This window comes from Pagrus pagrus, assembly GCF_965226575.1.
Source record: "Pagrus pagrus genome assembly, chromosome: 9".
NCBI classification, from domain to species: domain Eukaryota; kingdom Metazoa; phylum Chordata; class Actinopteri; order Spariformes; family Sparidae; genus Pagrus; species Pagrus pagrus.
Genome location: NC_140193.1, coordinates 24,750,838 through 24,774,771, shown reverse-complemented (window position 1 = coordinate 24,774,771; position 23,934 = coordinate 24,750,838). Strand labels below are relative to the sequence as shown.

Below are 23,934 nucleotides of genomic sequence, written 5' to 3'. Positions count from 1 at the left end.
CCGTCACCAATCCAGATCGCCAGTGTAGAAACTGCCTCTATCACATTAACATGTTAAGATCCTACTGTGAGGTGGAGCTGGCTCAGTTGGATGCAAAGTCCAGTTCAGAGACAGGTGACCCCTGTGGCGCTGTCCGGTGCTGAAGTTGCAGCACAGTCTGTTAGCCTGCTGGTAGTAAAAGTTGTGGGGGAGCTGTCCAGTGCTGAAGTGAGTGAGTGGGTTTGTCCGCGACACTGGCTAAGGGAAAGCTGTCAAACTCTGAGATCTCAAGAAACCTCCCTGCTCGTCTGTCGCATCCCTCTGGGCCTCAACGCTTTTACTTAGTTCAGTTAACTGAGTCTATCAAAACACTGTTTGCTTATCTTCCGTCTCAAAGATATCTGTTGAAGCACGATATTGATGTTGGTGATTCACAACCAGGGTTCGAGTTACATGGGAGCCAATGGGAGCTGAGCTCTTATTAAAGCAGTAAAATGACAGATTTATGGGGGTCTCTAATACAGCTGCTGTGTGTTTGTGTGAAAGTCGTGGATATGGACCACACAATAAAGAGATGAATGTCACTAGTAAAGGCAATATCCCGGACTCCCTTACAAATCAAGTTATTTTAAGAGTTGTTGCATCATGAGCAGAAACTTAATCAAATTTGTGAAACAGCCATGGCAAATTTTAACTCACTGGTGTCTTAATGTAAATTCGGCATTAAGTACAATACATTAAGTCATCATCTTAAGCAGCAGGTAGAGTTTATGGTGCAACACGACATTGCTGGGTCCAGCTGTAGTGTATGGAGCTCCCCATGTCTGCTTGCTGATAAAGCTAATGGTGAGGATCACTTCACAGAGTTTGGAAAAGTTAACAATTCCTGTGATCGTTTATATGGATCATAATCCCCTTGTTTTCCTGCATAAAATGCGTAATAAAACCAGATGTCTGATGAGTTGGGATTTGCACCTGCAGGCCCTCAATGTGGATGCTGTCAGACAAGTCCATGGCAGGGATAATGTTCTGGCTGACATACTGTCGGGCCTGTAGCCTGCACTTTCACTGAACAATGTGTCGAGAGATGATTGTGTAAATCCTGTGTTAATCTTTTGTTGTTTTTTCTCTCAGCACGTGTTACAAAAGTGAGTCAATCCCCATTGACCCAAATATAAAAAAGTCCAACTTTCCAGCAGAAATATAAAAAATTTCAGCCTGGCACAAACAACGGTTTTGGTCTCTAGCTATTTTTTATATAACTCACTTGCTGATATTGTATTGAGGTTTGAAGTTATGCATGATTAAGGATGTGTTTTTTTTTTTTGAGTAGGCACTGCCAAGATGGCGAAGACTACAGCCACCACACTGAGATTCAAAATGGCAGCTATTGGTATCACAGAGATGTCCATGTTTTATACAGTTTTTTGGAGAAACAAAACATCCTGTTGGCTATACAGTATTGTTATCCATAGCTAAGAGGGTGAGTTTCAAAACAGTGGATTTTGGTGGAGGATTTAAATTAGAAAGTCACTTAGTTATGTTTAAAAAACAAATCTGTGTAATTTGTGTTTTTTTAAGTTAAGAGGGTCTAAATATGTCCTTGATGCTGCTTCATCTCACTTCTCTCCCCTTTAAAAAAGTAATTACACTTCATCTCTCTCATCAAACTCTGACTGAAGTCACATCCCAGTCTCAAATACATGTCCATACATTCTCTCTCTCTCTCACACACACACACACGCACACACACACACAGTCAGCAGGGGATGTCAGGGTGTCTCTAATGGTGTGATGAACTGTCCCTGTGTGTCTGACTGACAGCTTCCTTGCTGGCAGTAAATATTGGATTTATGAAGTACAGTATCTGGCCCGAGGCAATGCAGTGTACTGTGTATATTGTGTGTGTTACTGGTTTGGCTGCCTATATTATGACCTGCTATGGACTGACTGGATTACAACGCAACCAGTTATGGATGATTGGATGATGATGGAGTTGAAGAAGCATTTAGAGGAACACGCCAGCAAATTAGGGAAACAGGCTTTTAATTAACTTTTTTGGGGGGGTCTTACCCAGAGTAATTTGAAAAGATGGATATCAGTTTGACTGTATAATAAATATTGGACGGAGCCATCATAGTATCACCCATTGGTTTATGGGCTACGATACTGAAGCCTCAGGTATGGCATTATGGCCGGTGCCATCTTGGTTTGTTGGAACCAGTAGTCACCATATTTGGGTGAAGCTGCGGATCCTGATTGGATCTGACTGAAAACCAGAGGAAACACTGTGGTAGTGACCTGTCAATCACATGGTAGCCACAAGCATAATCTACTTTGATTTGTATTTTACTTAAAAGAGACCATCACTATGCCCCCTCTCACTGAAACATGTTTAGCCTATGATAGAGATGCACTCATCAACACTGGAAAAGGAAGTTTGGTGTTTGGATTGATTGCAGCATCCTGCAGAGGATCTCCACCAGCAGCATCTGTCGAGCGGCCAGTCAGACCAGAGGGACAAAACATCAGGAGGAGAGGAAAGAGAGGCTGATTCAGAGCTAAGCTGACCCGGTTTGAATCAAGAGCTGTTCCTCTACAAAACCTCCTTCTAGCTAATGTCTGAGAACTGTTTTACCCAAATTCCACCAGCATGTTCAGATCCCCACCCGAGGAGAACATATCCTTGACCATGTAAGGACCATTATGTATGAAAATGCTTTAAAAACTAATTTAATTTCTCTGAGAAGCTGCACTTTTTCACTGCAGTCAAAGTTCCCTCACTTGATAGGAAATGTACAGTCGTTTTTATGTTTACATCAAAAATTCACCTTTTCTTATCCGTACAAGCAGTAACACTTTGAGGTTTAAACAATTTCAGAAGAATATTAATTATATTGCCATTTAATTAATAGTGTATTCATGTGTTTTGTAGTGTTGCAGATGGTGACACTGGGGCTAATTTCAATTATTTAATCTCGAATAGTTGAATTTCCTGCCAGTATTATTTAAGTCTTATCTAAACCTACAGAAATACTTCCTAATTTATTTGTTGATTAAATTTTGTATCATTAATTTGGATTTCCAGATCAACTAACTAGCATCTAAAGCAGTCAGACAAATGTAGTGGATTAAAAGTTAAAAAAAAGGAAGTGCCTCAGAAATGTATTGGAGTGGAATATAAAGTATCAGAAATGAAATGACATACAGGAGTGGCTTCATGCCGGCGCTGCTTGGTTCAGTGTGGACAAACAAAGGCGGCATAATAGGCAAGCCTTCGTTGGGGCTTCTCTCTGTCTTTCTCTCACAAACTCCTCATCTTTTGACTTCTTCCTCCTCCTACTCCCCCATCTCTTCCTCCTCCTCTTCTACATGTTCTCTCTACCTCCTCCCCCTTTGTCTTCCTCTCCATTCAAATGCCAAACAGACACACACATCATAATGTATAAATCAATGAATAGATTTAAATATTCATCTTTGATACGTTATGAGATTAATTCTTTTCAGTTCCATTCATGTTGGTGTTCCCGCTGTAACATCTCTTCATACTCCATCAGCTGCTTCTCGACACAAATTCAACTCAGCATTGCAGTTTGGCTCACAGCTTATAGTACATTTTGAATCTTTCATTCTCACCCCACTATTATGACTGCTCATGACATCAGATGCAAATTCCAAGCCGTTCAGTTTGGCATTAGCTTTTCAACAAACATACTTTTTACAGCCGGCAATGCACATTTAGCGTCAGCTTTTCAACAAACCTTAAATATCGCACATTTTTCATATATTCTTGGCATTATTCAATCTTGTTACAGCCAGTAATGCACATTTGGCGTCAGCCTTTCAACAAACCTTAAAATGTTCCACATCATTCATACGTTATTGGTATTCCACTTTTTACAGCCAGCAATGCTGTCTATCCCTGGCAAGGTATTCTGCAGTGTGATGCTCCAACGCCCAAAAGACGAGGTGGATAGCATCTTAAGGGAAGAACAAGCTGGCATCAGGAAGGGGAGGTCCTGCTCCGAGCAAATCTTCACACTTCGCAACATCATTGAACAGTGCCAAGAACATCAGACACTCCTCATGGTCAATTACATCGATTTGAAGAAAGCTTTCGACAGCATCCACCATGAATCACTGTGGCAGATCGTCCAGCTATATGGCATACCACCAAAGTATATCAACATCTTCAGGTCGCTGTACCACAACTCTACTTGCAGAGTCAAACTAACAACGGCACAACCAACGACTTCGACATTGTGACCGGTGTGAGACAGGGTTGCATCCTGTCACCATTACTGTTCATAATTGTCATTGACTTTGTGATGAAGAAGTCCGTCACCGGGGCAAACTTTGGCATCAAGTGGGGAGGGGGCAGATTAACCGACCTGGACTTTGCGGACGACTTGGCTCTGGTTAGTCATACTCAGCTTGCACTCCAGGAGATGACCAACAACCTCCATGAGCACGGAGAAAAAGTCGGACTACGGATAAGCCAAGAAAAGACCAAGGCCATGGCCGTTGGACAAGTCCAACACCTTCCACCACTCACTATAGGCGGACATGACAGAGTATGTTGACGACTTCACCTATCTTGGAAGTAACATCTCAAGTACAGGAGACGTGGAGAAAGACGTCAGTGACAGAATTGGCAAAGCTGCAGGAGTGTTCCAACGGCTCCGCAACATCTGGTCGTCTAAAGCCATCACAACGGCCATCAAGCTACGCCTCTACATGTCAGTGGTCATGCCAACAGTGACCTATGCCTGTGAGACGTGGATGAAGACAGCCAGCATCACCAACAAGCTGGACGTCTTCCACCGACGGTGCCTCAGATCCATCCTGAAGATTGCACTGTCCGACATTGTCTCCGAAAGGAGAAGGAGAATGACGGGACACGTACTCAGACTGCCAAGAGAGAGACCGGCAAGTGTGGCAATGGACTGGATGCCAGAAGGTGGAGTGAGGAAGAGAGGGAGGCCGAAGAAGACATGGAGGCAGACAGCCAAGGAAGACCTGAGCGAGATGGGTATCAGCTGGCACGGAGCAATAAGGGCCGCCAAAGACTGGAACAAATGGAGGGGACTCGTCGCCCAATGTTCTAAGTCTAAGTTCTAAGTCTAAGTAAGTAATGCACATTTACCATCAGCTTTTCAACAAACCCTAAAATATTCCACATTTTCGACATATTTTTGACATTATTCAAAGTTTTTTACAGCCAGCAATGTGCATTTGTTAGCAGCTTTTCAACAGCCAGCATTCACAACTGCAAGTTCTTCCGAATTTGCCTTTTCTAATTAGTCTTTGTTGTCCGTCACCTGCAAACACACAGAAAAGCTAATGGCAACGCTTAACTACAGTGAAGCCCAATGTCATTCTTCAAGCTCGATCCAAGTAGAATTTGAGTGTGTGTGTGTGTGTGTGTGTGTGTGTGTGTGTGTGTCTTCATCGTCCCTCCTCTCTCCTCCCTCCCAGTTTTAAGCCCAGCGCTGAGCCACTAATGGAGGACAAGCCTGTTAAAGCAAAATGCCACGCTTTACTGGCAGCACACCAGGGACACACACAGACTGGAGAACTCACACACAAACACACACACAGACAGACAGAAAAACACACACATGTATTCATGCAAAAAGGCAACACAACCAAATGCACCAAAAGCGGCACACATACACACAGATAAATACTTGGGGAAACGACAAGCATTCAATTCAATAATAGGCGACTCAAACACTAAACACACCCTCTCACACATCCCAGTAGAGTACACCACCATAGCAACAGCCTGCAAACAGCTAATCTTTTCAGTGATGCAGCAGCCGTCTCTCACTGTGAGCAGAGCCTCCAATTATACCTTCATTTGTTTGTCAGTTGTTTTGAAGTCAACATGAAAACCAGCAGAACAGCAGCTTGACAGTTTACAGTCGAGGACAGCATAAAACCTCAGACCTGCTGTGGACAACATGATTCGGACCAGACATGCCACATTATTTTTATGCATCTGTATGGCAAATTGTAGAGATACAGTGGAAACAATAAAATGACCCCTCATCTGTCTGCATCGCTCTCATGTTTCAAAGATGCAACAAAAGATTTTTCCCTTTTCCCTTTCAAAAAGAGTCAACCAACTTTCTCCTTCATTTCATGTCATATGCTTGCTGGGTGGTTTTGCACTGACTGTAGACGTCGCATTTCAAAAACATTTCCAGAAGAAAATGCGAAAAATCATTCTAATATTTGCAGAGGAAGAAACGCAACATGTTTGTTGCATGTATTAATATATCAGACCTGTGTGGAGCAATGAGGAAACTGCGTTAGTCTCCTGCCATATTTTATCCTGGGCTTAGCGCCACCCAAGACGATTGTGATTGGTTAAAAGAAATACAAACAAGCCAGAGTTTCTCCTTCCCTATAGCCGGATGTCAATTAGTGGTGCCAGACCTTTCTCCAACTCTGAGGAAATGGATCTGGTTTTGCGAGTCTTTAATTGACCATCTGTAAATGTGTCTCTCAGTTGGGCCTTGTGTTTTCAGTGAGAACACACATCATGACCAATCAGTTTATCTGTACAGTGTTACCTTGGACGTTTTACATGATTAAAACATGTAGTAAGAGTTAAAGATATAATGATGATGATGAGATATCAGTAGGAAGAGGAACACCTTTACATAAAGCCACAGAATCAAAAGGGACTGCTTTCATCACAATATCATATTCCTTAGTCAAAACTAGAAAATAAAAATGTGAGATAAATTCACTGTGTGACATTAGATGTCCTTCTAAGTTGAGCACCTGTGAGCCGTAGTTGCCCCAGTAAACACAACAACACGACTGGCTGTCGCAGCTGCAGTTTCTCTGGGCTCGATAGCTAGAGTTGGCAGACCTGGTGGTAGAGTGGCAGCAGGGCAGCCCAGCGGTAGCAAACCCAGAGACACTGTGACAGTGAATAGCAGATCCAGGGGATTAGTGACCCCGACAGGACCAGCAGAAGACTGAGAGAGGCCAAAGAGGCTGGTGTGTTTATCCGCAGAACTACAGTTGATAAACTGCCGAAAAGAGACATTACCAGAGCTACTGTATGAGTTAACAGTTTGAGACAAGCATAGAAAAGACAACCAACAAGCCAACCAATCAGAGGCAGAGTAGGGTGGTAAGATCCATAATAATGTGTCAAGATCTGCTGTCACTCACTGTCACTATTGTTCACTTCCTCTTTGATCGAAGACCCAAAACACCCTGTGACCCCGGTTTCGTCACTGAAGATGTGTCCAAGTGTTTTCTAGAACTAAATAAAATGAATAATTTAATCATCATCAGTTTGATTTCATTCACTTTAATAAAATTAAATAAATATAAAATAATTTGGTACAACCATAAACAGATGTAGACAGTTTGGATGATGTCTGCCTTCTGTAAGAAATATAATTACAGCTCCAAAGAGGAAAGGCTGTTTTTGACAGGAGGAACAAAAAACTAGTTCCTTCCGTTTTTTACAAGCCTGGCCAAAATGTATTTCTGCATATGACACTAGACCCCAGGGTTACACCATTCTTCTATCAGTCAGATGTAGGAAACTAGACGATGGCAGAGGATAGAGATAGGACAGAGAACAGAGTAGTAGGAGAGAGGGAACATGATATGAGGAAGGAGGGAGGGTTTCAGAGACACAGCAGTGTGTTAACGGGAGCCAAGCATGGCAAATTGGACCGAATTTTCCGCCTGTGCGATTTCAATACACAAACGCAGGCGTACATAACCATGCTTAATAAGTGTCGGGCTAATGCATTGTATAATCTCCTCTAAATTAATATGTTAGACACAATTGCCTGGTAATTAATTCCTGTCACAGCATATCCAAATGAGAAGATTTATTCAGTTCTGTCAATCATAAAACCCTGGAGCCTGAGGCAGATTATTGCCCAGCACGTCATGGCCATGTAGTGATGATGATGTGGTTATGTGTGGTAGTATATGTCTGCCATGTATAAACATCCATTACCTGGACCTTTAAAAGGGCCAGCGACGATAGCTGGTCATCAAACGAAGGTCATTGTGATGACAGGATGAAGGGAAAGGCAACAGTCTTTTGTTTTATGGCTTCATAAAGAACATAATGTCTCCACGGGCTCCTTAACCGTCCAACATCCGCCCACCATTCAGTTTCATGGCTGTTCCTTTCCCACACTTGCCTGTCTCCCTTATTGTTTCTTGGCATTCCGTTTAGGAGAAACTGCAGCTACATTACAACCCACACAAACACTTGGATGAACGCCCACAAATTTTTACTTCTGCAATTGGAGTTTTAAATGACTTGTGCCGCAGTAAGTGTAAAGGGTATAAATGGATATTACATTTCCAATGATTAATATTGTGAGAGTTATGAAGCTTACAAACTATGATATGTGCAGTTTTTTTTTAATATATTATATGCACATTTCCAAAAATATTATTGCTACTGCTGCTTGGTTCATGGTTGGCCATCTTTAGTAAATGCTTTCCCCCTATACATCCTGCACAGTGGATACATGAGGTCTCATGTATTTAGAGACACAAAGATGCATCAAGTCAATCCCTCACTTGAATTATCAAAAATCAGTATAAAAACTCTTAATTTAAAGTAAAACACCTGACTTCATTTGACTACATTTGCAAAAATTTTTTTTGCCTTTAATTGCAAAATTGTTTCAAGATACCATAGCTGTAGGCAAGACTAGTAGCTACAAATGTGTTACTATGGGTACCACTGTTTTTCTTGCCAAAACCCACCCTACTTTCGGTGGTTCAGTTGGTTTGGTTTGACACGAGGAGGTAGATTGGTTAGGGTGACAGTAAAAATGGGGCGCCCAATAGCTCAACTGGTGTGTGCGCCCCCATGTACTGAGGCTGTGTCCTCGCTGCAGCGGGCCTGGCTTTGAATCTGACCTGTGGCCCTTTGCTGCATGTCATCCCCCCTACCACTCACCATGGAGGTCAAGTGTGTGTGTGAAGTTGTGTTTGTCTATATGCCTATTAGCTAAAAAGGGGGTGTGGTAACAGGAGGGGCCTTTCACAAAAAAAACACGTTACTTCTTTACTTCTAGATTGATTTCTAGACTTGGACAAAAGTTTGTGAAAAGTTTGGTCACGAGCTGAAGGACACCTGATTACCTGTTCATGCCAATAAGCCAAAAAGGGGTGAAGCAGTGGGAGTGGCCTACTGTATTACAAAAAAGGTGCATAACTTCTAAAATTCCTTATCGTTCCTTTTATGACTGCTTCCCCTTCTTTTGGTCAATCAGTTCATTGGTCCACAAAGCTTTGTCCACCCTAGCGACCACTATGTTTTAGTTATGAAGCGGAAATCTGACATGGAGGTCAAGTGTTTTGCGAGATTGTGTGCATGGGAATGCATGAACATATGGATGCCTGCATCTATCTAGTTGCAGATTTTGTAAATTCATACTTGTTTTGTTTTTTCCTATGTAAACAGTCTTTAAGGAAAAGAGAGAATATCAGACAGAATGCAGTTTCTGCACACACAGAGCCAACGATATTTCACTTTTCAACTAGTGCAAACACACACACACACACACACACACACACACACACACACACACACACACACACACACACACACACTCACACACACACAAAGGCCTGCAGGCGTGTGGTTTTTCTTTATTAAAAACCAGAAAGCGCAATTAGCGGCAGAATATGCTTAACCCTGTATCACTCCCTCAGCTCGAGGATATATTGCTTCCTCCTCTCCATTATTAAAAATATCACAGACATGAGAGGAGGGGAGCAGACGGGAAATATCACAACCACATGTTTAGCAAGAGGAGGTTGGGAAATCTGTTTTATTTAGTGGTAGGAAGGCAGGTGTTACTTTGTGCTTGTTAAAGGGAGACTGAATGCATCTTTGTCTATCTGCTGTGTGTGGGTATTTGGGATGTTGTGGATGTGATGCAATGTCTGTCTGTCAGTAACTGATTCTGCTCAGATATTGCAACTCTGACTACGGTAGAAGTAGAACTAACATGTATGCATAAGTACATCTTGATAATTCTGATGCCCACATTAGAAGATTTTTAACAAAAATGAATCCACAGCACTGTAAATGTTTGTTAATATCCTGTAAAAATTGCCAGTGCATAATTATATGATGTGTGAGTTTGTTTAAATGATTTAATAATATATCAGATGGGCCAAAGACATTTTTCCACGGATTTCCAAAGTTATATTAAAACCGGCCCTCTGAACACTTTTTCAATCGTTTCTGATTGTTGTTACTGTGCTGTGTCAGAGTTGTTCTGGAGTTATTTTCAGGCCTTTGGGTCCATAATGTTGCTCATGGTTCACAGCTTGTGGTTTCACCTCTGTTTCTTTCAGTCATACAGAAATGTTATGCTGCAACCTGATGTGCAGTTCAGTGATCCAGCTGTGACTCGGACAGCAGAACATGGTCTCTGTGTCGCCTCCTTCTGTCAGGGCCAAAGAGACAGATAGTGTTTGTATGTTGACCACCTTTTGACTTGGAGGACTTTGTGTTTGTGATGTAGTTTCTACAAGAAAGTCCAGGCCTCAGGCATGCCACAGGGTCCCACTGAGCTCAGTTGGTTTAGTTCATATATCAAAAAAACTTTTTTAGGCACACTTGAAGTTGAAGTATGACATTTTTCTCATTATTGAGTATATTTGCATGTATGTGCAGTTATATCCTAAGTAGGGCTGTCACAATATCGGGTATTCATTACCTGATACCTTGGCCAACCAGATTCACAATGGTGATAATTACAACCCCCAGAAAGACTTTTAAAAAAAGGTCTAACATAAAAAAGAAACATAACATTTACATTTTGAAAAAAACCTGTACAACCAGAAGTCATCCAGAAATAACCCATTCAGGAAAACAAAAGGCTGTTGGGCCGGCTATAATGAACAAATGGAAGGGAAGCCACACAGACTAGCCTACAGGGGACCGTTGAAGGGGCCCTCTACCCTAACAAGACATTGCCTTACAAGACTTAACCGCACAGAAAATAAAGCTGTAATAATCGTAATATCTGACTGAGAAAAACAGTTGAAACAACCAGAACTAAACCACTGTCAGCCAGTCTCCAGACCAACTGCTGCTGCCAAGCTGGAAGGTGGAAAGAGAGAGATCCAAGGTTTCTGTCCCCTCTTTATTTATTTATTTTGTGCCAATTATTATGGAGACAGCTAGAGAACATGAAAGGAAAGGAGGTGAAGAGAGCAAGGATGACATGCAGTAAAGGGCCAAAGGTTGGATTTGAACCCTGCAGTGAGGACACAGCCTCTAACAAAAAAATGGGGCACACACTCAACTGAGCTACTGGGGTGTCCCCTCCTGTATATATTGTTTTTCCTCAATCGGAGCAGACAACCACACAGGAACACTGGGTTGTTCAGGTACTGTGTATGATATTGCATATACGTGAACAGAAAGTTGCAAAAACTGACAGGCTTATTTCTTTCAGAATCAAAACTGCTTTTATCGCTGTAAGTTCACATATACGAGGAATTTGCTGTGGTCCGTTGGTGCGAAACAATGAACAATACAAAAAATACTAAGAAGACATAATAAAACTAAAAAAATATAAATAGAGTGTGACCAAATTTAGAAGACTGTCCGAATTTGTCCAGTAGTGCAAAAAGTTTGCCCTAAACTGTGCAAGGTCGCAGTAGATAGTGAAATTGCAATGTGCAAAATAAGAGCGTCTGGTGACTAAAACTTACGTACATTAATGTAATGTAAGTGAAGGGGAAGGGAGGGGGGTCAGTGTCAGTGGGGGTCACGGGCCTTGTTGATGAGTCTAGTTGCAGACGGGAAGAAACTCTTCTTATGGTGAGAGGTTTAGTCCTGATGTACCGCAGCCTCCTGTCAGAGGGGAGAGTCTGAAAAAGAATATTATAGTAATTTTAATGGAAATTTAAGGGACACACATGATGTTAGCATCAAAATGAATCGTTCCAGTTGTTGTTGTTCTGCAGACAAAATCATACACTGTGGCTGGTTGAAGGATGCCTACTGTTGACCTTCTTATACAGAGTCTGCCTGTTATTAAGATTATTTATATGATGATGATGAGGTACATTTTGACAAGTAGAATCAAGACAGTCAAAATCACAAAGCCAGAGAGATTTTATTTCTTCTTTTTTAAAAACAGAACCAAGCTGTATGATAGGGAAAATACAGTGATGTGAATTTTATCATTCAGGTCTCACTGCAGAGCTACAGCTGAACATCATCTCAGCCATATAAAATTCTCTTACCTCAAACTCTCTCTGCAGCGTTTACATCTTCTGCTGCCCATGTGTCTCCATCCATAATTTTATCTGCATAATTCCACTATCGAATCCTAAATTATTTGTCAAAATACTTTAGAATTATGATTTCCTAGACTCTAACCACACTCTTCACTTCCTCTTCCACTTCCTGTCATGCAGTGTTTTGTCCTAACTCAACTGACATGTGCTCCTTTTGTTATGACTGAAAAATGTGTATGTTGATGGAAATAGTTTATAAGTGTAGGGTGTATAGTTTCCCCCATCTCTGTTCCCAGCTGTAGCAGTTTCCTTTCCTCTACAGGTTAGAATAGAGCGCGAGGATGTCTTGCATTAAACATACTCAACCTGCTGCCATCCTGACAGCAAAACACTCTGAATGCCTCAGATCTCCTCAGTCAACCCCTCACATACTGTATCTAAACAGCCTTTCCTCCAACTGTTGGTTTTCTCGAGATAGAAATCATTAAAATAGAATGTGAGATTTGTAAAAGAAACATTCACACAGCCCGAGGCTCTGCACCAACCACTGCAACTGAGGAGGGCTCCTGGTTGTGCGCTGATATCTCTTGAAGATTAAAAAATTATTCTAGTTGCACCTGAAAAGATACCGCAGCAGGCAGTGATCGGAAACCAAAACCATGCTGCAGCTTTTGCAAGCATACTTCTCACAGCCAGGATAGGAAAGGATGTAATGACACGTGTGCAAACATGAATGTTATACTAAAAACAGCATCACAATGGTTTTATGAGTTTATGGGACTAGTAGCAGGTTATTTCTACTTGACCGTTCATCCTACCTCTGATTATTTTACATTGATATAGTGTTCAATTTCACTTCACTGCCATCAGGAACACTATACAGTATTTTGTGATTATAGTTAAATGCAGAGGTGGGCAGAGTAGTCAAAAACTGTACTCAAGTAAAATTACTGCTACTTTTCATTAACAGTTACTCAAGTAGAAGTAAAAGTAAAATAACTACTTTAATAAGAGTACAAAAGTACTAACTATAAAAGAGGTAAAACATCAGCACACTTGTGCTTTTTCCCCAAGTCTTATTTGTTGCACAATCTGACAGGAATGATTTCAACCACAGATAATTATGACACACAAATCATCTTCTGATTAGATAATGTGCCTCATTTACACCACGACAATATTCCCAGTCTGTATCTCCCAAATATGATCACAAAATATTACGTTGTTATACAAATTATAAATAGTTTCTTGTTACTTTTCTTTGGTTGTTGTTGCCAATTTTATATTATGATTCGGCAAATAAATCAGCAGATCCTGTGCATAATGGATTGTGTCTGTTCTGTCAAAAAGTAAATATAAAGACTTTCCACATGTTGCAGTGTCCTTACAGTTCAATCATTCCAGTACAGACGTCTCAGTTCCCATCACAATCAGGTGTGAGCCCGAAAAAGCCCGAACAAAAACTCACGTACGATAACATCACAATATATAGTCCACGGTCTGGTTTTTATCACGATATTTAAAAAAAGAAAATGATGACTTGACAACAACCTCTTAATAATAAATGTGATGTGTACAGCATTTATTATTTGTATACAGTTTGTTTTAACTTTTTACTTGAGGCACTTCTGCTTTCCTACTATAGTAAAATAAAAGTAGCCAGCCACAGACGTGTAAAAAGACGCCATGAATTGTCTTTGGCAGTGAATGATTGGACTATGTACAATTACAAAACTATACAGCAGCCAGTAGCAACCCTTCCCTCCCTCTGGTTGTACAGCGGGACTACCAGGGCACCCAGGGGGGTGTGACACGGGAGGGCGTCCGAGAACAAGCACCCGGCCACAGGTCAGGTTCCTTAACGGAATGTGCATGAATAAACTAAAATCAAAGTAACACCATTAGTAGCGCCATTGTTTCCAAACGTAACGGAATAAAAGTAAAGATTTTTTCTCAAAGAATCGACTTAAGTATACTGCAGCAAAACTATTCCAAAAAGTACAATGTCTCCTAAAACATTATTCAAGTGCATGTAATGGAGTAAATGTAAGTCTTTACTACCCGCCTTTGGTTAAACACGGTGTCCTTCATACAACCATACAAAAGAGAAAAAAATGAATTTTCTGAATAATAATAAATAATAATAACAATAAAGTTAATAATAATGATTGTAAGATCTTATTCTTGAAAATAAATGACTGGAAATAGTAATTTCCATCTTACCGTCCTGAACTTCCAGCCCTCATTCAGTGATGGAAACAGTGATAAAATTCCTCTCCTCTCCTCTGCCCATTTTCCCTCCTGCTCACCCTCCTCCTGTCCTTCTCTGTGCCAAAACAGCACAACACAATAATAAGATTACAACACTGAGTGTGTGTGGAGCTGGATAGCAATGCACACATTTTAAAAGGTTGTGTGGTAGACACACACGCACACACACACAGCTTTTATATTTCTCCTTCTATGGTGTTCGGTGGTTTTAGCCAGAAACCGAAAGCATGGAATTATCCTGGAGATCCATTTTACTGTGAAATTTCCTCTATCCCTGTCTCCCCTTACTCTCTTTTTCCTGTTTTCTTTTAATCCTCTTTGTGTCTTTAATATTTTCTCATTTTTTCCTTTCTTTCAATCTTTATTTGCGTCAACAGAGGAGACAGCAAGAAAAGGGGAAGGGTTGAGGGTTGAGAGTAGGAGTAATGGGATGAAGTGGGGGATGAGTAGTAGTAGAAGAAAGAAGAGGAGCCGGAGGAATATGAGTAGGAGGAGGTGGACTAGAAGGAGGAGGAGTAGGACTAGGACTTACAGCAGGAGTAGGATGAGTAGGACAAGTTGTAGTAATAGGACAGAAGGATGAGTAGGAGGAGAAGGTGGACTAGGAGTAGGAGTAGGACGAGAACAAATGCTAGAAGGGGGAGGAGGGCAAGTGATCTGAGCAGGAGGACTAGAACTACTAGGACTAGATGAAGGACAAACAGCAGGAAGAGGATGCGTAGAAGTAGACCTAAGAATAGAAAGTTGTTATGACGGCGGTCAGTAGCTCCTTCAATCTTCACTACATTTTTGATATGATTTTCATTTTTTTTTGTGTCTATGCCTGCTTTGAATACATGGAGATGCACTTATCAACATCAGAAAAGGAAGTGCAGCCGACCACAAGAGGATCCCTACCAGCGGCATCTGCTGACATGACCAAAAGCGCTGTGATCACCCCAGGAAGAGAGGAAAGAGAGGCAACATCAGAGCTAAGCTGACCCGACTTTGACCAAGAGCTGTTCCTCTACCAAGCCTTCTTCTGGCTAATGTCTGAGAACTGTTTTACCAAAATTGCTTGGTGCTCAAACGCAGCGAAAGTGGATGGACAGTGTTCACCAGATGTTGAATTTCTGATGCCAAGATGTCGACCATATCATCTGCCCAGAGAGTTCACCAGTGTTTTTATTGTTGCTGTGTACATTCCCCCAGATGCAAATTAAAAAATGCGCTGGAGGAATTGTATGATGTCATCAGCAGCAACATGACTAAACAACCGGATGGAATTTTCATTGTAGCTGGTGGTTTTAATCAAACAGACCTCAGAACTGTTTAAACCAAATTCCACCAGCATGTTCAGATCCCCACCAGAGGAAGAAATGCACCATGTGTATACAAATATTCCTGGCAGCTACAAAGCCCTCCCACGTCCTCACTTTGGCCTATCAGATCATCTTTCTCGGCTTCTACTGCCTACTCACTCTCAGCTCTATCCAAAAAACAAAAGCCAAAAAAGCTGCCTTTCAGTCAGATGACAAGGAAACATACAATACTGCCAGAGCAAGACTAAAAGCTGGCATCACGGAGGCAAAGAGGAGACATCAGCGGAGACTGGAGAGGGATCTCAACAACTACAGCCCTAAAGATATGTGGCAGGCGATTCAAAATGTCACAGGCTTCAAAAGCAGGTGCGCCCTCATCATGTTTGAGGCTATGTTGCCAGATGAACTGAACATATTTTATGCTCCCTTTAATCTCCTCGACATAGAGGAGCCTCCTCCACCTTCAGAGGACCAGCCACTGTCAGTGACCACAGCGGATGTGCGAAAAATCTTGCTAAAAGTGAATATAAATAATGCTGCTGGTCCAGGTAATATACCTGGCTGTGCAGTAAAATGTGCTAATCAGCTAGCTGATGTTATCATTGATATTTTTAACATCTCATTCTCACAGGAGACTGTTCCCTCCTGCCTCAAGACAGCCACCATCGTTCCTATACCTAAAAAGTCTCCTTTGTCTAGTCTTAATGACCAAGCAAGGATTAACCACCTGGCTGATTGGGCCAGTGCCCGGTGGCCTCCGACCTGTAGGGGGCCGCCAAAACCCCACCAACTGTGGCCTCATCCTGTCTTTGCTTTGCTAAATGAATGAATGAAAAGTAACTTTATTTGCAAATTGAAAAAAAATTGGTTTGCTGGCTGTGTCACAATGAGTCAGATCAATGTAAGGAAAAATACATCCGCCATTTTTTATTTAATTTTTTTATTTCTGGCAAAGAGCCAAAGCTCTCTGCGAGGATGACGAGGAAAATGTAGCTCTTGAGCCAGACACTAAAGCAAGGTCCAGCCTGACACAAAGTGGAGGTCCAGCACAGTTTTTTGTTCAACCAGAAACAGCTGTCAAACTGCCACCACACTCCATTTACAGAGCTGGTAAATAAAGCTTGCTCCTCTCCTGATATTTTCACATCTAACAGGGTGAATTAAGGGTTCAGTTCAACCTAATCAGACTTAGTGACTGTTGGAACCAAAAGAAATACGAGCAAGAAGGTGTCTGAGTTTTATTTTGTTTATGTCTGATTTAAATGAAGTGTGTTTCATGATAAGAGAAATGAATGTTTCTGCAAATGGAGTCTGGTACATTTGGCGAGGCTGTGGATAAATAAAAAGCCTTACCTTAGCCTTAATAAAAAGGTCTGTCTCTGTAGGGATTCTGTCTATTATTATTATTTTTTTTTATCTTAGAACAACAATCTGAGTCTGTCAGTGGCAAAACAAGCACTTAATATGGACGTACTGATGGTGGCAATTGTCCACAAGTATTTGCCTACATTTCGGCCCGTTTCGCGGCTGGTGGCTGCAGCAGTCTCACTCAGTACTGGACCAATGTAAAATAAAAAAAGGCTGTCTCTCTCACAGAACATTGTTTTCATAACATACAATTCATTGATTTCATCATGCAATGGCTGTAGCTGTTTGAATGAGTGTGTGTGTTTGTGTGTGATTGAATAATCTGAATCATGGAACTAACAGGAGGGAGTACGTGCTTGGATTTACTTTTGAGCTACATGCTGTAGGTTAATGTGTTGATATTGATGGCCCAGAAAAGTATTGTTTGGTGAAAATCCTGCATGACAGAAGATATCTACAGGTGTTGTTGTCCATCAAGCTGTGATCAGAGGCTGTAGCCTGTCAGTGTAAATCCTGAATAAGTTACAGGTGTTTCCAACAGATAGTAGTCTACGCAAAAACCAGTTGAAGGACTCAAAACACTGTTTCATTTTTGAAATCCTTGAGTTGAAGTTGAAGGAGGATGAGTAGGCAGACAGAAGATGAGTACGAGGTGGAGAAGGACTTATGGCAGGAGGAGGATGATGACGAGATGATAGGAGTAGTGGGAGCAGGAGGGCTTGGATAGTAGTAGTAGTAGGAGGTGTAGGAATATGAGGAGGGCTAGGAAGGAGAGAGTAGAAGGAGGGAGACTAGGAGTAGGACTTTGATTTTAGGAGTAGAAGGAGGACAAGTAGAGGGAGGATGAAGAAGAGTATAAGTAGTAGTAGTAGTAGTAGGCAGAGTAGAAGGAGGAGGATGAGGAAGAAGAGGAGTAGTAGTAGTAGTAGTGTTAGTAGTCAAAGGAGGGGAAGGAAAAGATAAGTAGGAGGAGGAGTAGGACTTATAGTAAAAGCAGGAGGACTAGAAGTATGACCATGATTAGCAGTAGGAGTAGGACTAATATTAGGAGGTGGACTAGTAGGAGGCAGATGAGGACTAATACTAGTAGTGGGAGCAGGAGGGCCAGGACTCATAGGAGGAGGAGGAGGAGGAGGAGGAGAAGAGGCAGGAGGACTGGGACTAGCAGTAGAAGGCAGAGGAAGATGAGCAGGGGAAGGAGGAGGAGTAGAACTAGGACTACAAGTAGTTGGAGCAGGACTAATACGAGTAGGATGAGGAAGAGTAGAAGTGGGAGGGGGTTGAGTGGGAATAGGAGGGGGACTACTAGTAGTTGGGAGAAGGAGGAAGACTTCTATTAGCATCAATAGTAGAAGGAAAAGGAAGACTAGTAGAAGGACTACCATTTGTAGTAGGTAGCAGTAGATGGACGAGGAGGCGTAGTAGGACTAACATGATGAGGAGGAAATGTAGGAGGAAGAGGGTGAGGACTAATTGTAGTAGGAGTAGGAAAAGTAGAAGCAGAAGTAGGACTAAGATCAGGAGGAGAAGGAGAACAAATAGGGGGAGGGTAAGGAGTAATAGTCGGAGGAATAGTAGTGGCAGTAGGAGGAGGTGGAGGAGGAGGGAGACAACAATTAATTGCAAGTAGCAGTAGAAGGAGGAGGAGGAGGAGGACTAGTTGTGGTAGTAGTCGTAGAATAATCAGAAGCAGTTGTAATAGTGTTACAGCCCTGGATCTGCTAACTATTGATAAAGTAGTGGTAAAATTAAAGTAAAGATAAGTACAGGTAGTAGTAATAGTAGGATGGTGGTAGTGGTGGTGGAGTACTGGTAGTGACTGACGCTGGCAGTATAAGAACGGAACATGACGATGTGTCTTTTATACTTTTGTTTCACATTGAATCTCAGAAAGATGTTGCATGTGAATGTGTTAAAAGCCTCTTAGAGGCAATCAGTGGCAGTATTGATCCTAACACACACACACACGATTACAAATTACACACACACACGCATGCATGCACACGCACACACTTAGACTCTTGCCCTCTCCTCCATTTCTCCAGCTCCCTCCTCCTTCCTCTCTTCCTTCCTCTGGTCCTCCAGTGGCAGACTGAGCTGTAAAAATCAATGGGGAAAATGTTCTCGAACAGCCAATCTAGAAGCCATCTGGCCCTCGTTGTCCTCAGAGACCAGCAGTGTGTCCCCCCGGGGACACGCAGACAAGAAGCTGAGAGAGAGAGTCGAGAAGAAGCCCAGGCACACAACAACACAACGCAAATGTTAACTCAATAAAACGTACATCCACAATGTGTGCTACACATCATGTGGCTGTTACATAAGAGACAGATGGTTTGACACATACAGGAGATAGAGTATCATATGCTTAAAAATGCTTGTTTTAGAGATTATTTTAGGAACATTTGATCTGGCCCTTGAATCATCTGGGTGTGTGATGTCCAGGGACCTGATAACAATCCTGCTGTATGACGTACGACAAAAACTATTCTGATTCTGGTTATTATCTGATTATTAAAAATCCCAAATCAACATGTAAAAGTGCGCACATGGATCAGCTGTTTATCCTGCCCTTTCCACACCCACATTCAACCATAAATGGTCAATGCAAAGCGCCCTATAAATGTTAATGTTTGAAATGATCCACTGATCACTGGATTTTCACAGAGAATCATGGCCTCAACCGACAGGAGAACGAAGAAAAACATTTTTTTTTGTGGAGAGTGTGACAGCGCTGATAAAATATCTGGCGGACTTTGATTTGAGATTTGGCTTTGCTTACATCTTTAACAGTTGAATGGTGGTTATGTAATAAATATGGCTCAAGAAAAGCGCAAATACACATAACACAGCTGGTTTGAAAGTTCATCATAACGTAGATCTATGATAAACATTTGATATTAAGTGGAATTAAATCTGGCTTCAATTCACCACCTCACCATCTGCGTCGCCAATTACCCCTGCTGGCAGCTGGATGTCTTTGTGTCGGTCACACTCGACACCAGATTTTGGAATTGAATGATTAGAAAACTACAAAATTGTGGTAAAAAGTGACCTGTGCAAAGAACAAGAGAAGCAAGCGAGAAACAAAAAGAAAAGGAAAATGAAAGCAAGAGGTGAGAAAGAAAGAAAGAAAGAAAGAAAGAAAGAAAGAAAGAAAGAAAGAAAGAAACAGGGGGTTGTGTGGAAGAAGAAAATTAAGAATGATGGGAATATATCAGTAAGACAAAAGAGATTAGAAGAAGGTGAAGTGTGTGTGAGACAGTGAGCAGCAGAGAAGCTACAGACTCAACCATCTTGAAGGAGATTATCAATACTTGAATCAAATATTTTCTGTGCTCTAAAACTCCTAAAACACCAAAACAAATGTCCTAAAAACTGAAAACAGACTGAGTATATTTCAAGCGGTTTCAAATACAAATGGTTTTATGTCAAGACATTTGATTCTACTAAACAAAAATACCAATTTGTTTGCTAAATAAGTGACTCTCCCTGGGGCAGAAGAGGAAAATGAGATTTTTAGGACTCATTTGAACACTATAATAGGGGTGGGTGTATTCACCCTATGAACCAAATCATTACTGTTAATATAATACAGCTGGTGTCTAGTATGTGACATATATTCTTAAAGATATACTGTAATATGTAACTTTTCTGCATTAAAAAATGTCTAAAAACAACCAGACCTTTGTTGTATACTGTCAGTTGTGTACTCGCATAACCTGTTTCATCTGGCTGCCTGTCACTATGACTTAAGGGAGGGTCAGAGAGCGAGGCAGCTAACATGACTACTTAACGTGAGTATAATTTTATTATATACAATATTACCATCACATAGATTTTCCCATGCTACTTTTGTCTTCATTGAAGGCAGAAATGACTTAAAGTGTGTTAAAGTTTCACCAGGGAAACTTTAGGTCAATTGTTGTCTCTTTGCTTAACCACGCTAGTCTGCATTAGTGATTCTGAGTCATAATTTGATTCGGAATCGATTTTCATTTCAAAGCGATTCTTAATTTCATAATTAGTAAAAGAGGCACTATTTCCAGCCTTTTCTAGTGTAAACTGGGTGCTAAACCATCCACTGGAAATGAAGATAAATGATCTGCAGCCTTTTTATTTTAAAAAGTTAACAGCGTTAATTAATGAATTCATTAATTTGAAAGCATGTCTGTATGGGGGTGTGTGCCACTGTGTTATTAGCATTGTAAGTCCAGCAGTAAGAACAGCCTCTCACATTTCACCTCCTGTATCACTTCCTGCATTAATGGTCTTTTTTTTTTTTTTTTTTTTTTAATGGTGCATTGTAATCATTAGCACTAGGGAAAGGTAACCAGTATGTGACTTAGTAACTTATGTATATTCAAATAGGATTCTGAATAACTTTTACTTGTACTGTAGTATTTTAACAGTGTCGTATGATTTTATTAAAGCAGCCTCTCTGAACTCTTCTTCCATTACTGGCTATTAATTCTCTTTACAGTATACAGTCGATACTTTATGTGTGGCAACAGAAAAAGCTGCTGAACGTGGATTTATTAGTGCTCCAAAAATGGACAAAAGGGGGGTTGACTCCTGTGAACTGAACAGGTGGGAGGATCGTGTTGAGCTCTTCCCTCCACTGCGTCCCTGCTCTCCGCACAGACATCACCACATGATAACCACATGGAGGAGTCTCTGCGGTGAGGCTCTCACGCCTCAGATAAAACACAGCCACACAGCGTAGTATCTGCAACATCACTGCTGCTTCTGACACTCAGCTGCCTCTTTCTACACATTCATACAGCTGCTCAGTCTTTACGTCGCTGTTTCCTCAGCTGTGCCCATGGTTTCTCTCCTCTCTGTCTGTCTGTGCAGCCTGTAATGACTGAGAGAGGAATGCTGCTGGTTTTATATACCCCTCTAAAAATAACTCACCCCTCACTGCCTTGTAGGGCCGGACTGACAGCCTCCTGCAGCCAATAGCGTCTCCGCGTCCCTCGAAGCTCCTCCCCCTCCCCAAGTCTCAGCGCCTCCTTAATTGGACGTCAGTGACATCATCAACCCTATTTACCTTATTAGGTCACGCATCAAATTGAGTGACAGGTGGCTCCTCCCCCGCCTCCCTCCCCTCTCGCGCCGGTCGCCTGGATTGCAGCGGGGTCCAGTCTGCTGCTGGAGGAGCGAACCTGGCAACCTGGCAGCGTGTACGGAGACCGATTGGCAATCTGGCAATGCGGAAATAGATCTGGCACCCCCGATCTCGGACCGAGGAGAGAGGCGTGACAGAGCGAGCAGACAGGAGAAGGGATTGCATTGATAAAGATAAAATAATCAACTCTTTCTCTCCTCTTGCCCGTTTTCTTTTTTAATTAAAGTGCTCAGGTGCGCATCATCCGCAGCCGCACCAGCTGGGATTTTTCCAGCATTTGTTTTTTTTTTTATTTGACAAGTGTGAGAAGAGGAAAGAAGAAGAAGAAGAAGAAGCAGAAGAAGTGCGTTTTTATTGTTTGGATTCCGGACTTCTTCACTGACTTTTCCAGTTTTTGCATCAAGCATGGATGTGTTGGCGAATTACAGTATTTTCCAGGAACTCCAACTCGTTCATGACACTGGTTATTTCTCTGCGATGCCTTCCCTGGAGGAGAACTGGCAGCAGGTCAGAGATGATGCGTTTTCTCTTTTTTCTTTAAACTGGATGGGTTAGAAACTGGGGTGAGATACATCATGTGTGCGCTGGTTGCTGTTTTGTGTGTGGTTGTGTGGTTGTGTGTGTGTGTGTGTGTGTGTGTGTGCGTGTTGTAGTGTTTTGCATCACCGGAGCGCTCCGAAGCGGCAGCAGCAGCCCTGTGTGTAGTTGCGTCTTTTTTTTTTTTCTCCCCCCCTTCGCTCACATGGAGCACGGCGAGGTCCGCTGACAGGAGAAAACACACACACATAGGGGAGGAGTGGGTGAGAAGGGGGAGGAGAGGGGAGAGGAAACAGACAGAGCTTTACGCACCAAAGGTACTAACGAACAGGCTGCCTTTTAAAATGCGTAAAATCTGCCTTTAAATGTATCCACACGCCTTTTACTATGAACAAACGCCCCCCTGCTATACTTAAATGTTAATTAAACCCCTTGATCATTAATGGAGCAGCAGGAGCATGACGCTGTTGTCCTGTGAAATTCCCCCATGATGAGATTCAGATTTGAACTAAAACCTAAAAAAGGCTCTAAAACGCAGGTGGTGAAGCTGAAAATACTGCTTCCACATAAAGGTTGGTATTTTGGAGATGAGAGGTTTTCGGCTCCACTTCGGTTCTGTTCAGGATCAGATTCAGCTCTTCTACCACTTAGTTATCCCATGCACATCTCCCTCATTGACCTAACCAAATCCCCTTGGATAAAAGTCTAAAATTCAGATGGTCAACCTTTTCTTTTTGTTTGTTTCTTTTTGTTGGTTTCTGTTTTTTTGTCCTTACTCTAACAAATAAGAGGCTTTACCAGGCAGAGATAAAGTGACATTCAGGGCTCCACGTTGATCTGATAAGGATCAAATTCAGATTATTTGATGTATATACCTTAGTGAAAATGTGAAAAGTTTAAGGGAATTGTAGGATTTAAAACAATTCATTTTCTTTAACTTTCTATTGTGGTGTGAATGTTTTTTTTTTTCATCCTGTTACAAAAACCATCTCATCACTGAATGAATGAAGGTGAAAGAGGAATGGTTTTGTTTTTCAGTCAGGACTGAGGATGGAGCTGGTTTTTACTGTGACTGAT

General features: G+C 41.7%; 1 protein-coding gene and 1 long non-coding RNA gene across 2 annotated transcripts in view; one reads left to right on the top strand and one right to left on the bottom strand.

The window, feature by feature from the left end:
• Window positions 1-11,624: 11,624 nt before the first annotated feature.
• LOC311262065 lies at window positions 11,625-15,648 on the bottom strand. The gene is made up of 3 exons (XR_014623204.1): window positions 15,421-15,648; window positions 14,476-14,578; window positions 11,625-11,880 (listed from the first exon to the last, which is right to left on the bottom strand). It is a non-coding gene; the product is annotated as an uncharacterized lncRNA (long non-coding RNA).
• A 6,717-nt stretch (window positions 15,649-22,365) lies between these two features.
• klf7b (Kruppel like factor 7b) overlaps window positions 22,366-23,934 on the top strand; it is an 85,782-nt gene continuing 84,213 nt past the window's right edge. Inside the window, exon 1 of the mRNA XM_084362252.1 lies at window positions 22,366-22,827. Within this exon, the coding sequence (XP_084218378.1) occupies window positions 22,726-22,827 (102 nt within the window). The 5' untranslated portion in view covers window positions 22,366-22,725. The remainder of the gene's footprint in view (window positions 22,828-23,934) is intronic.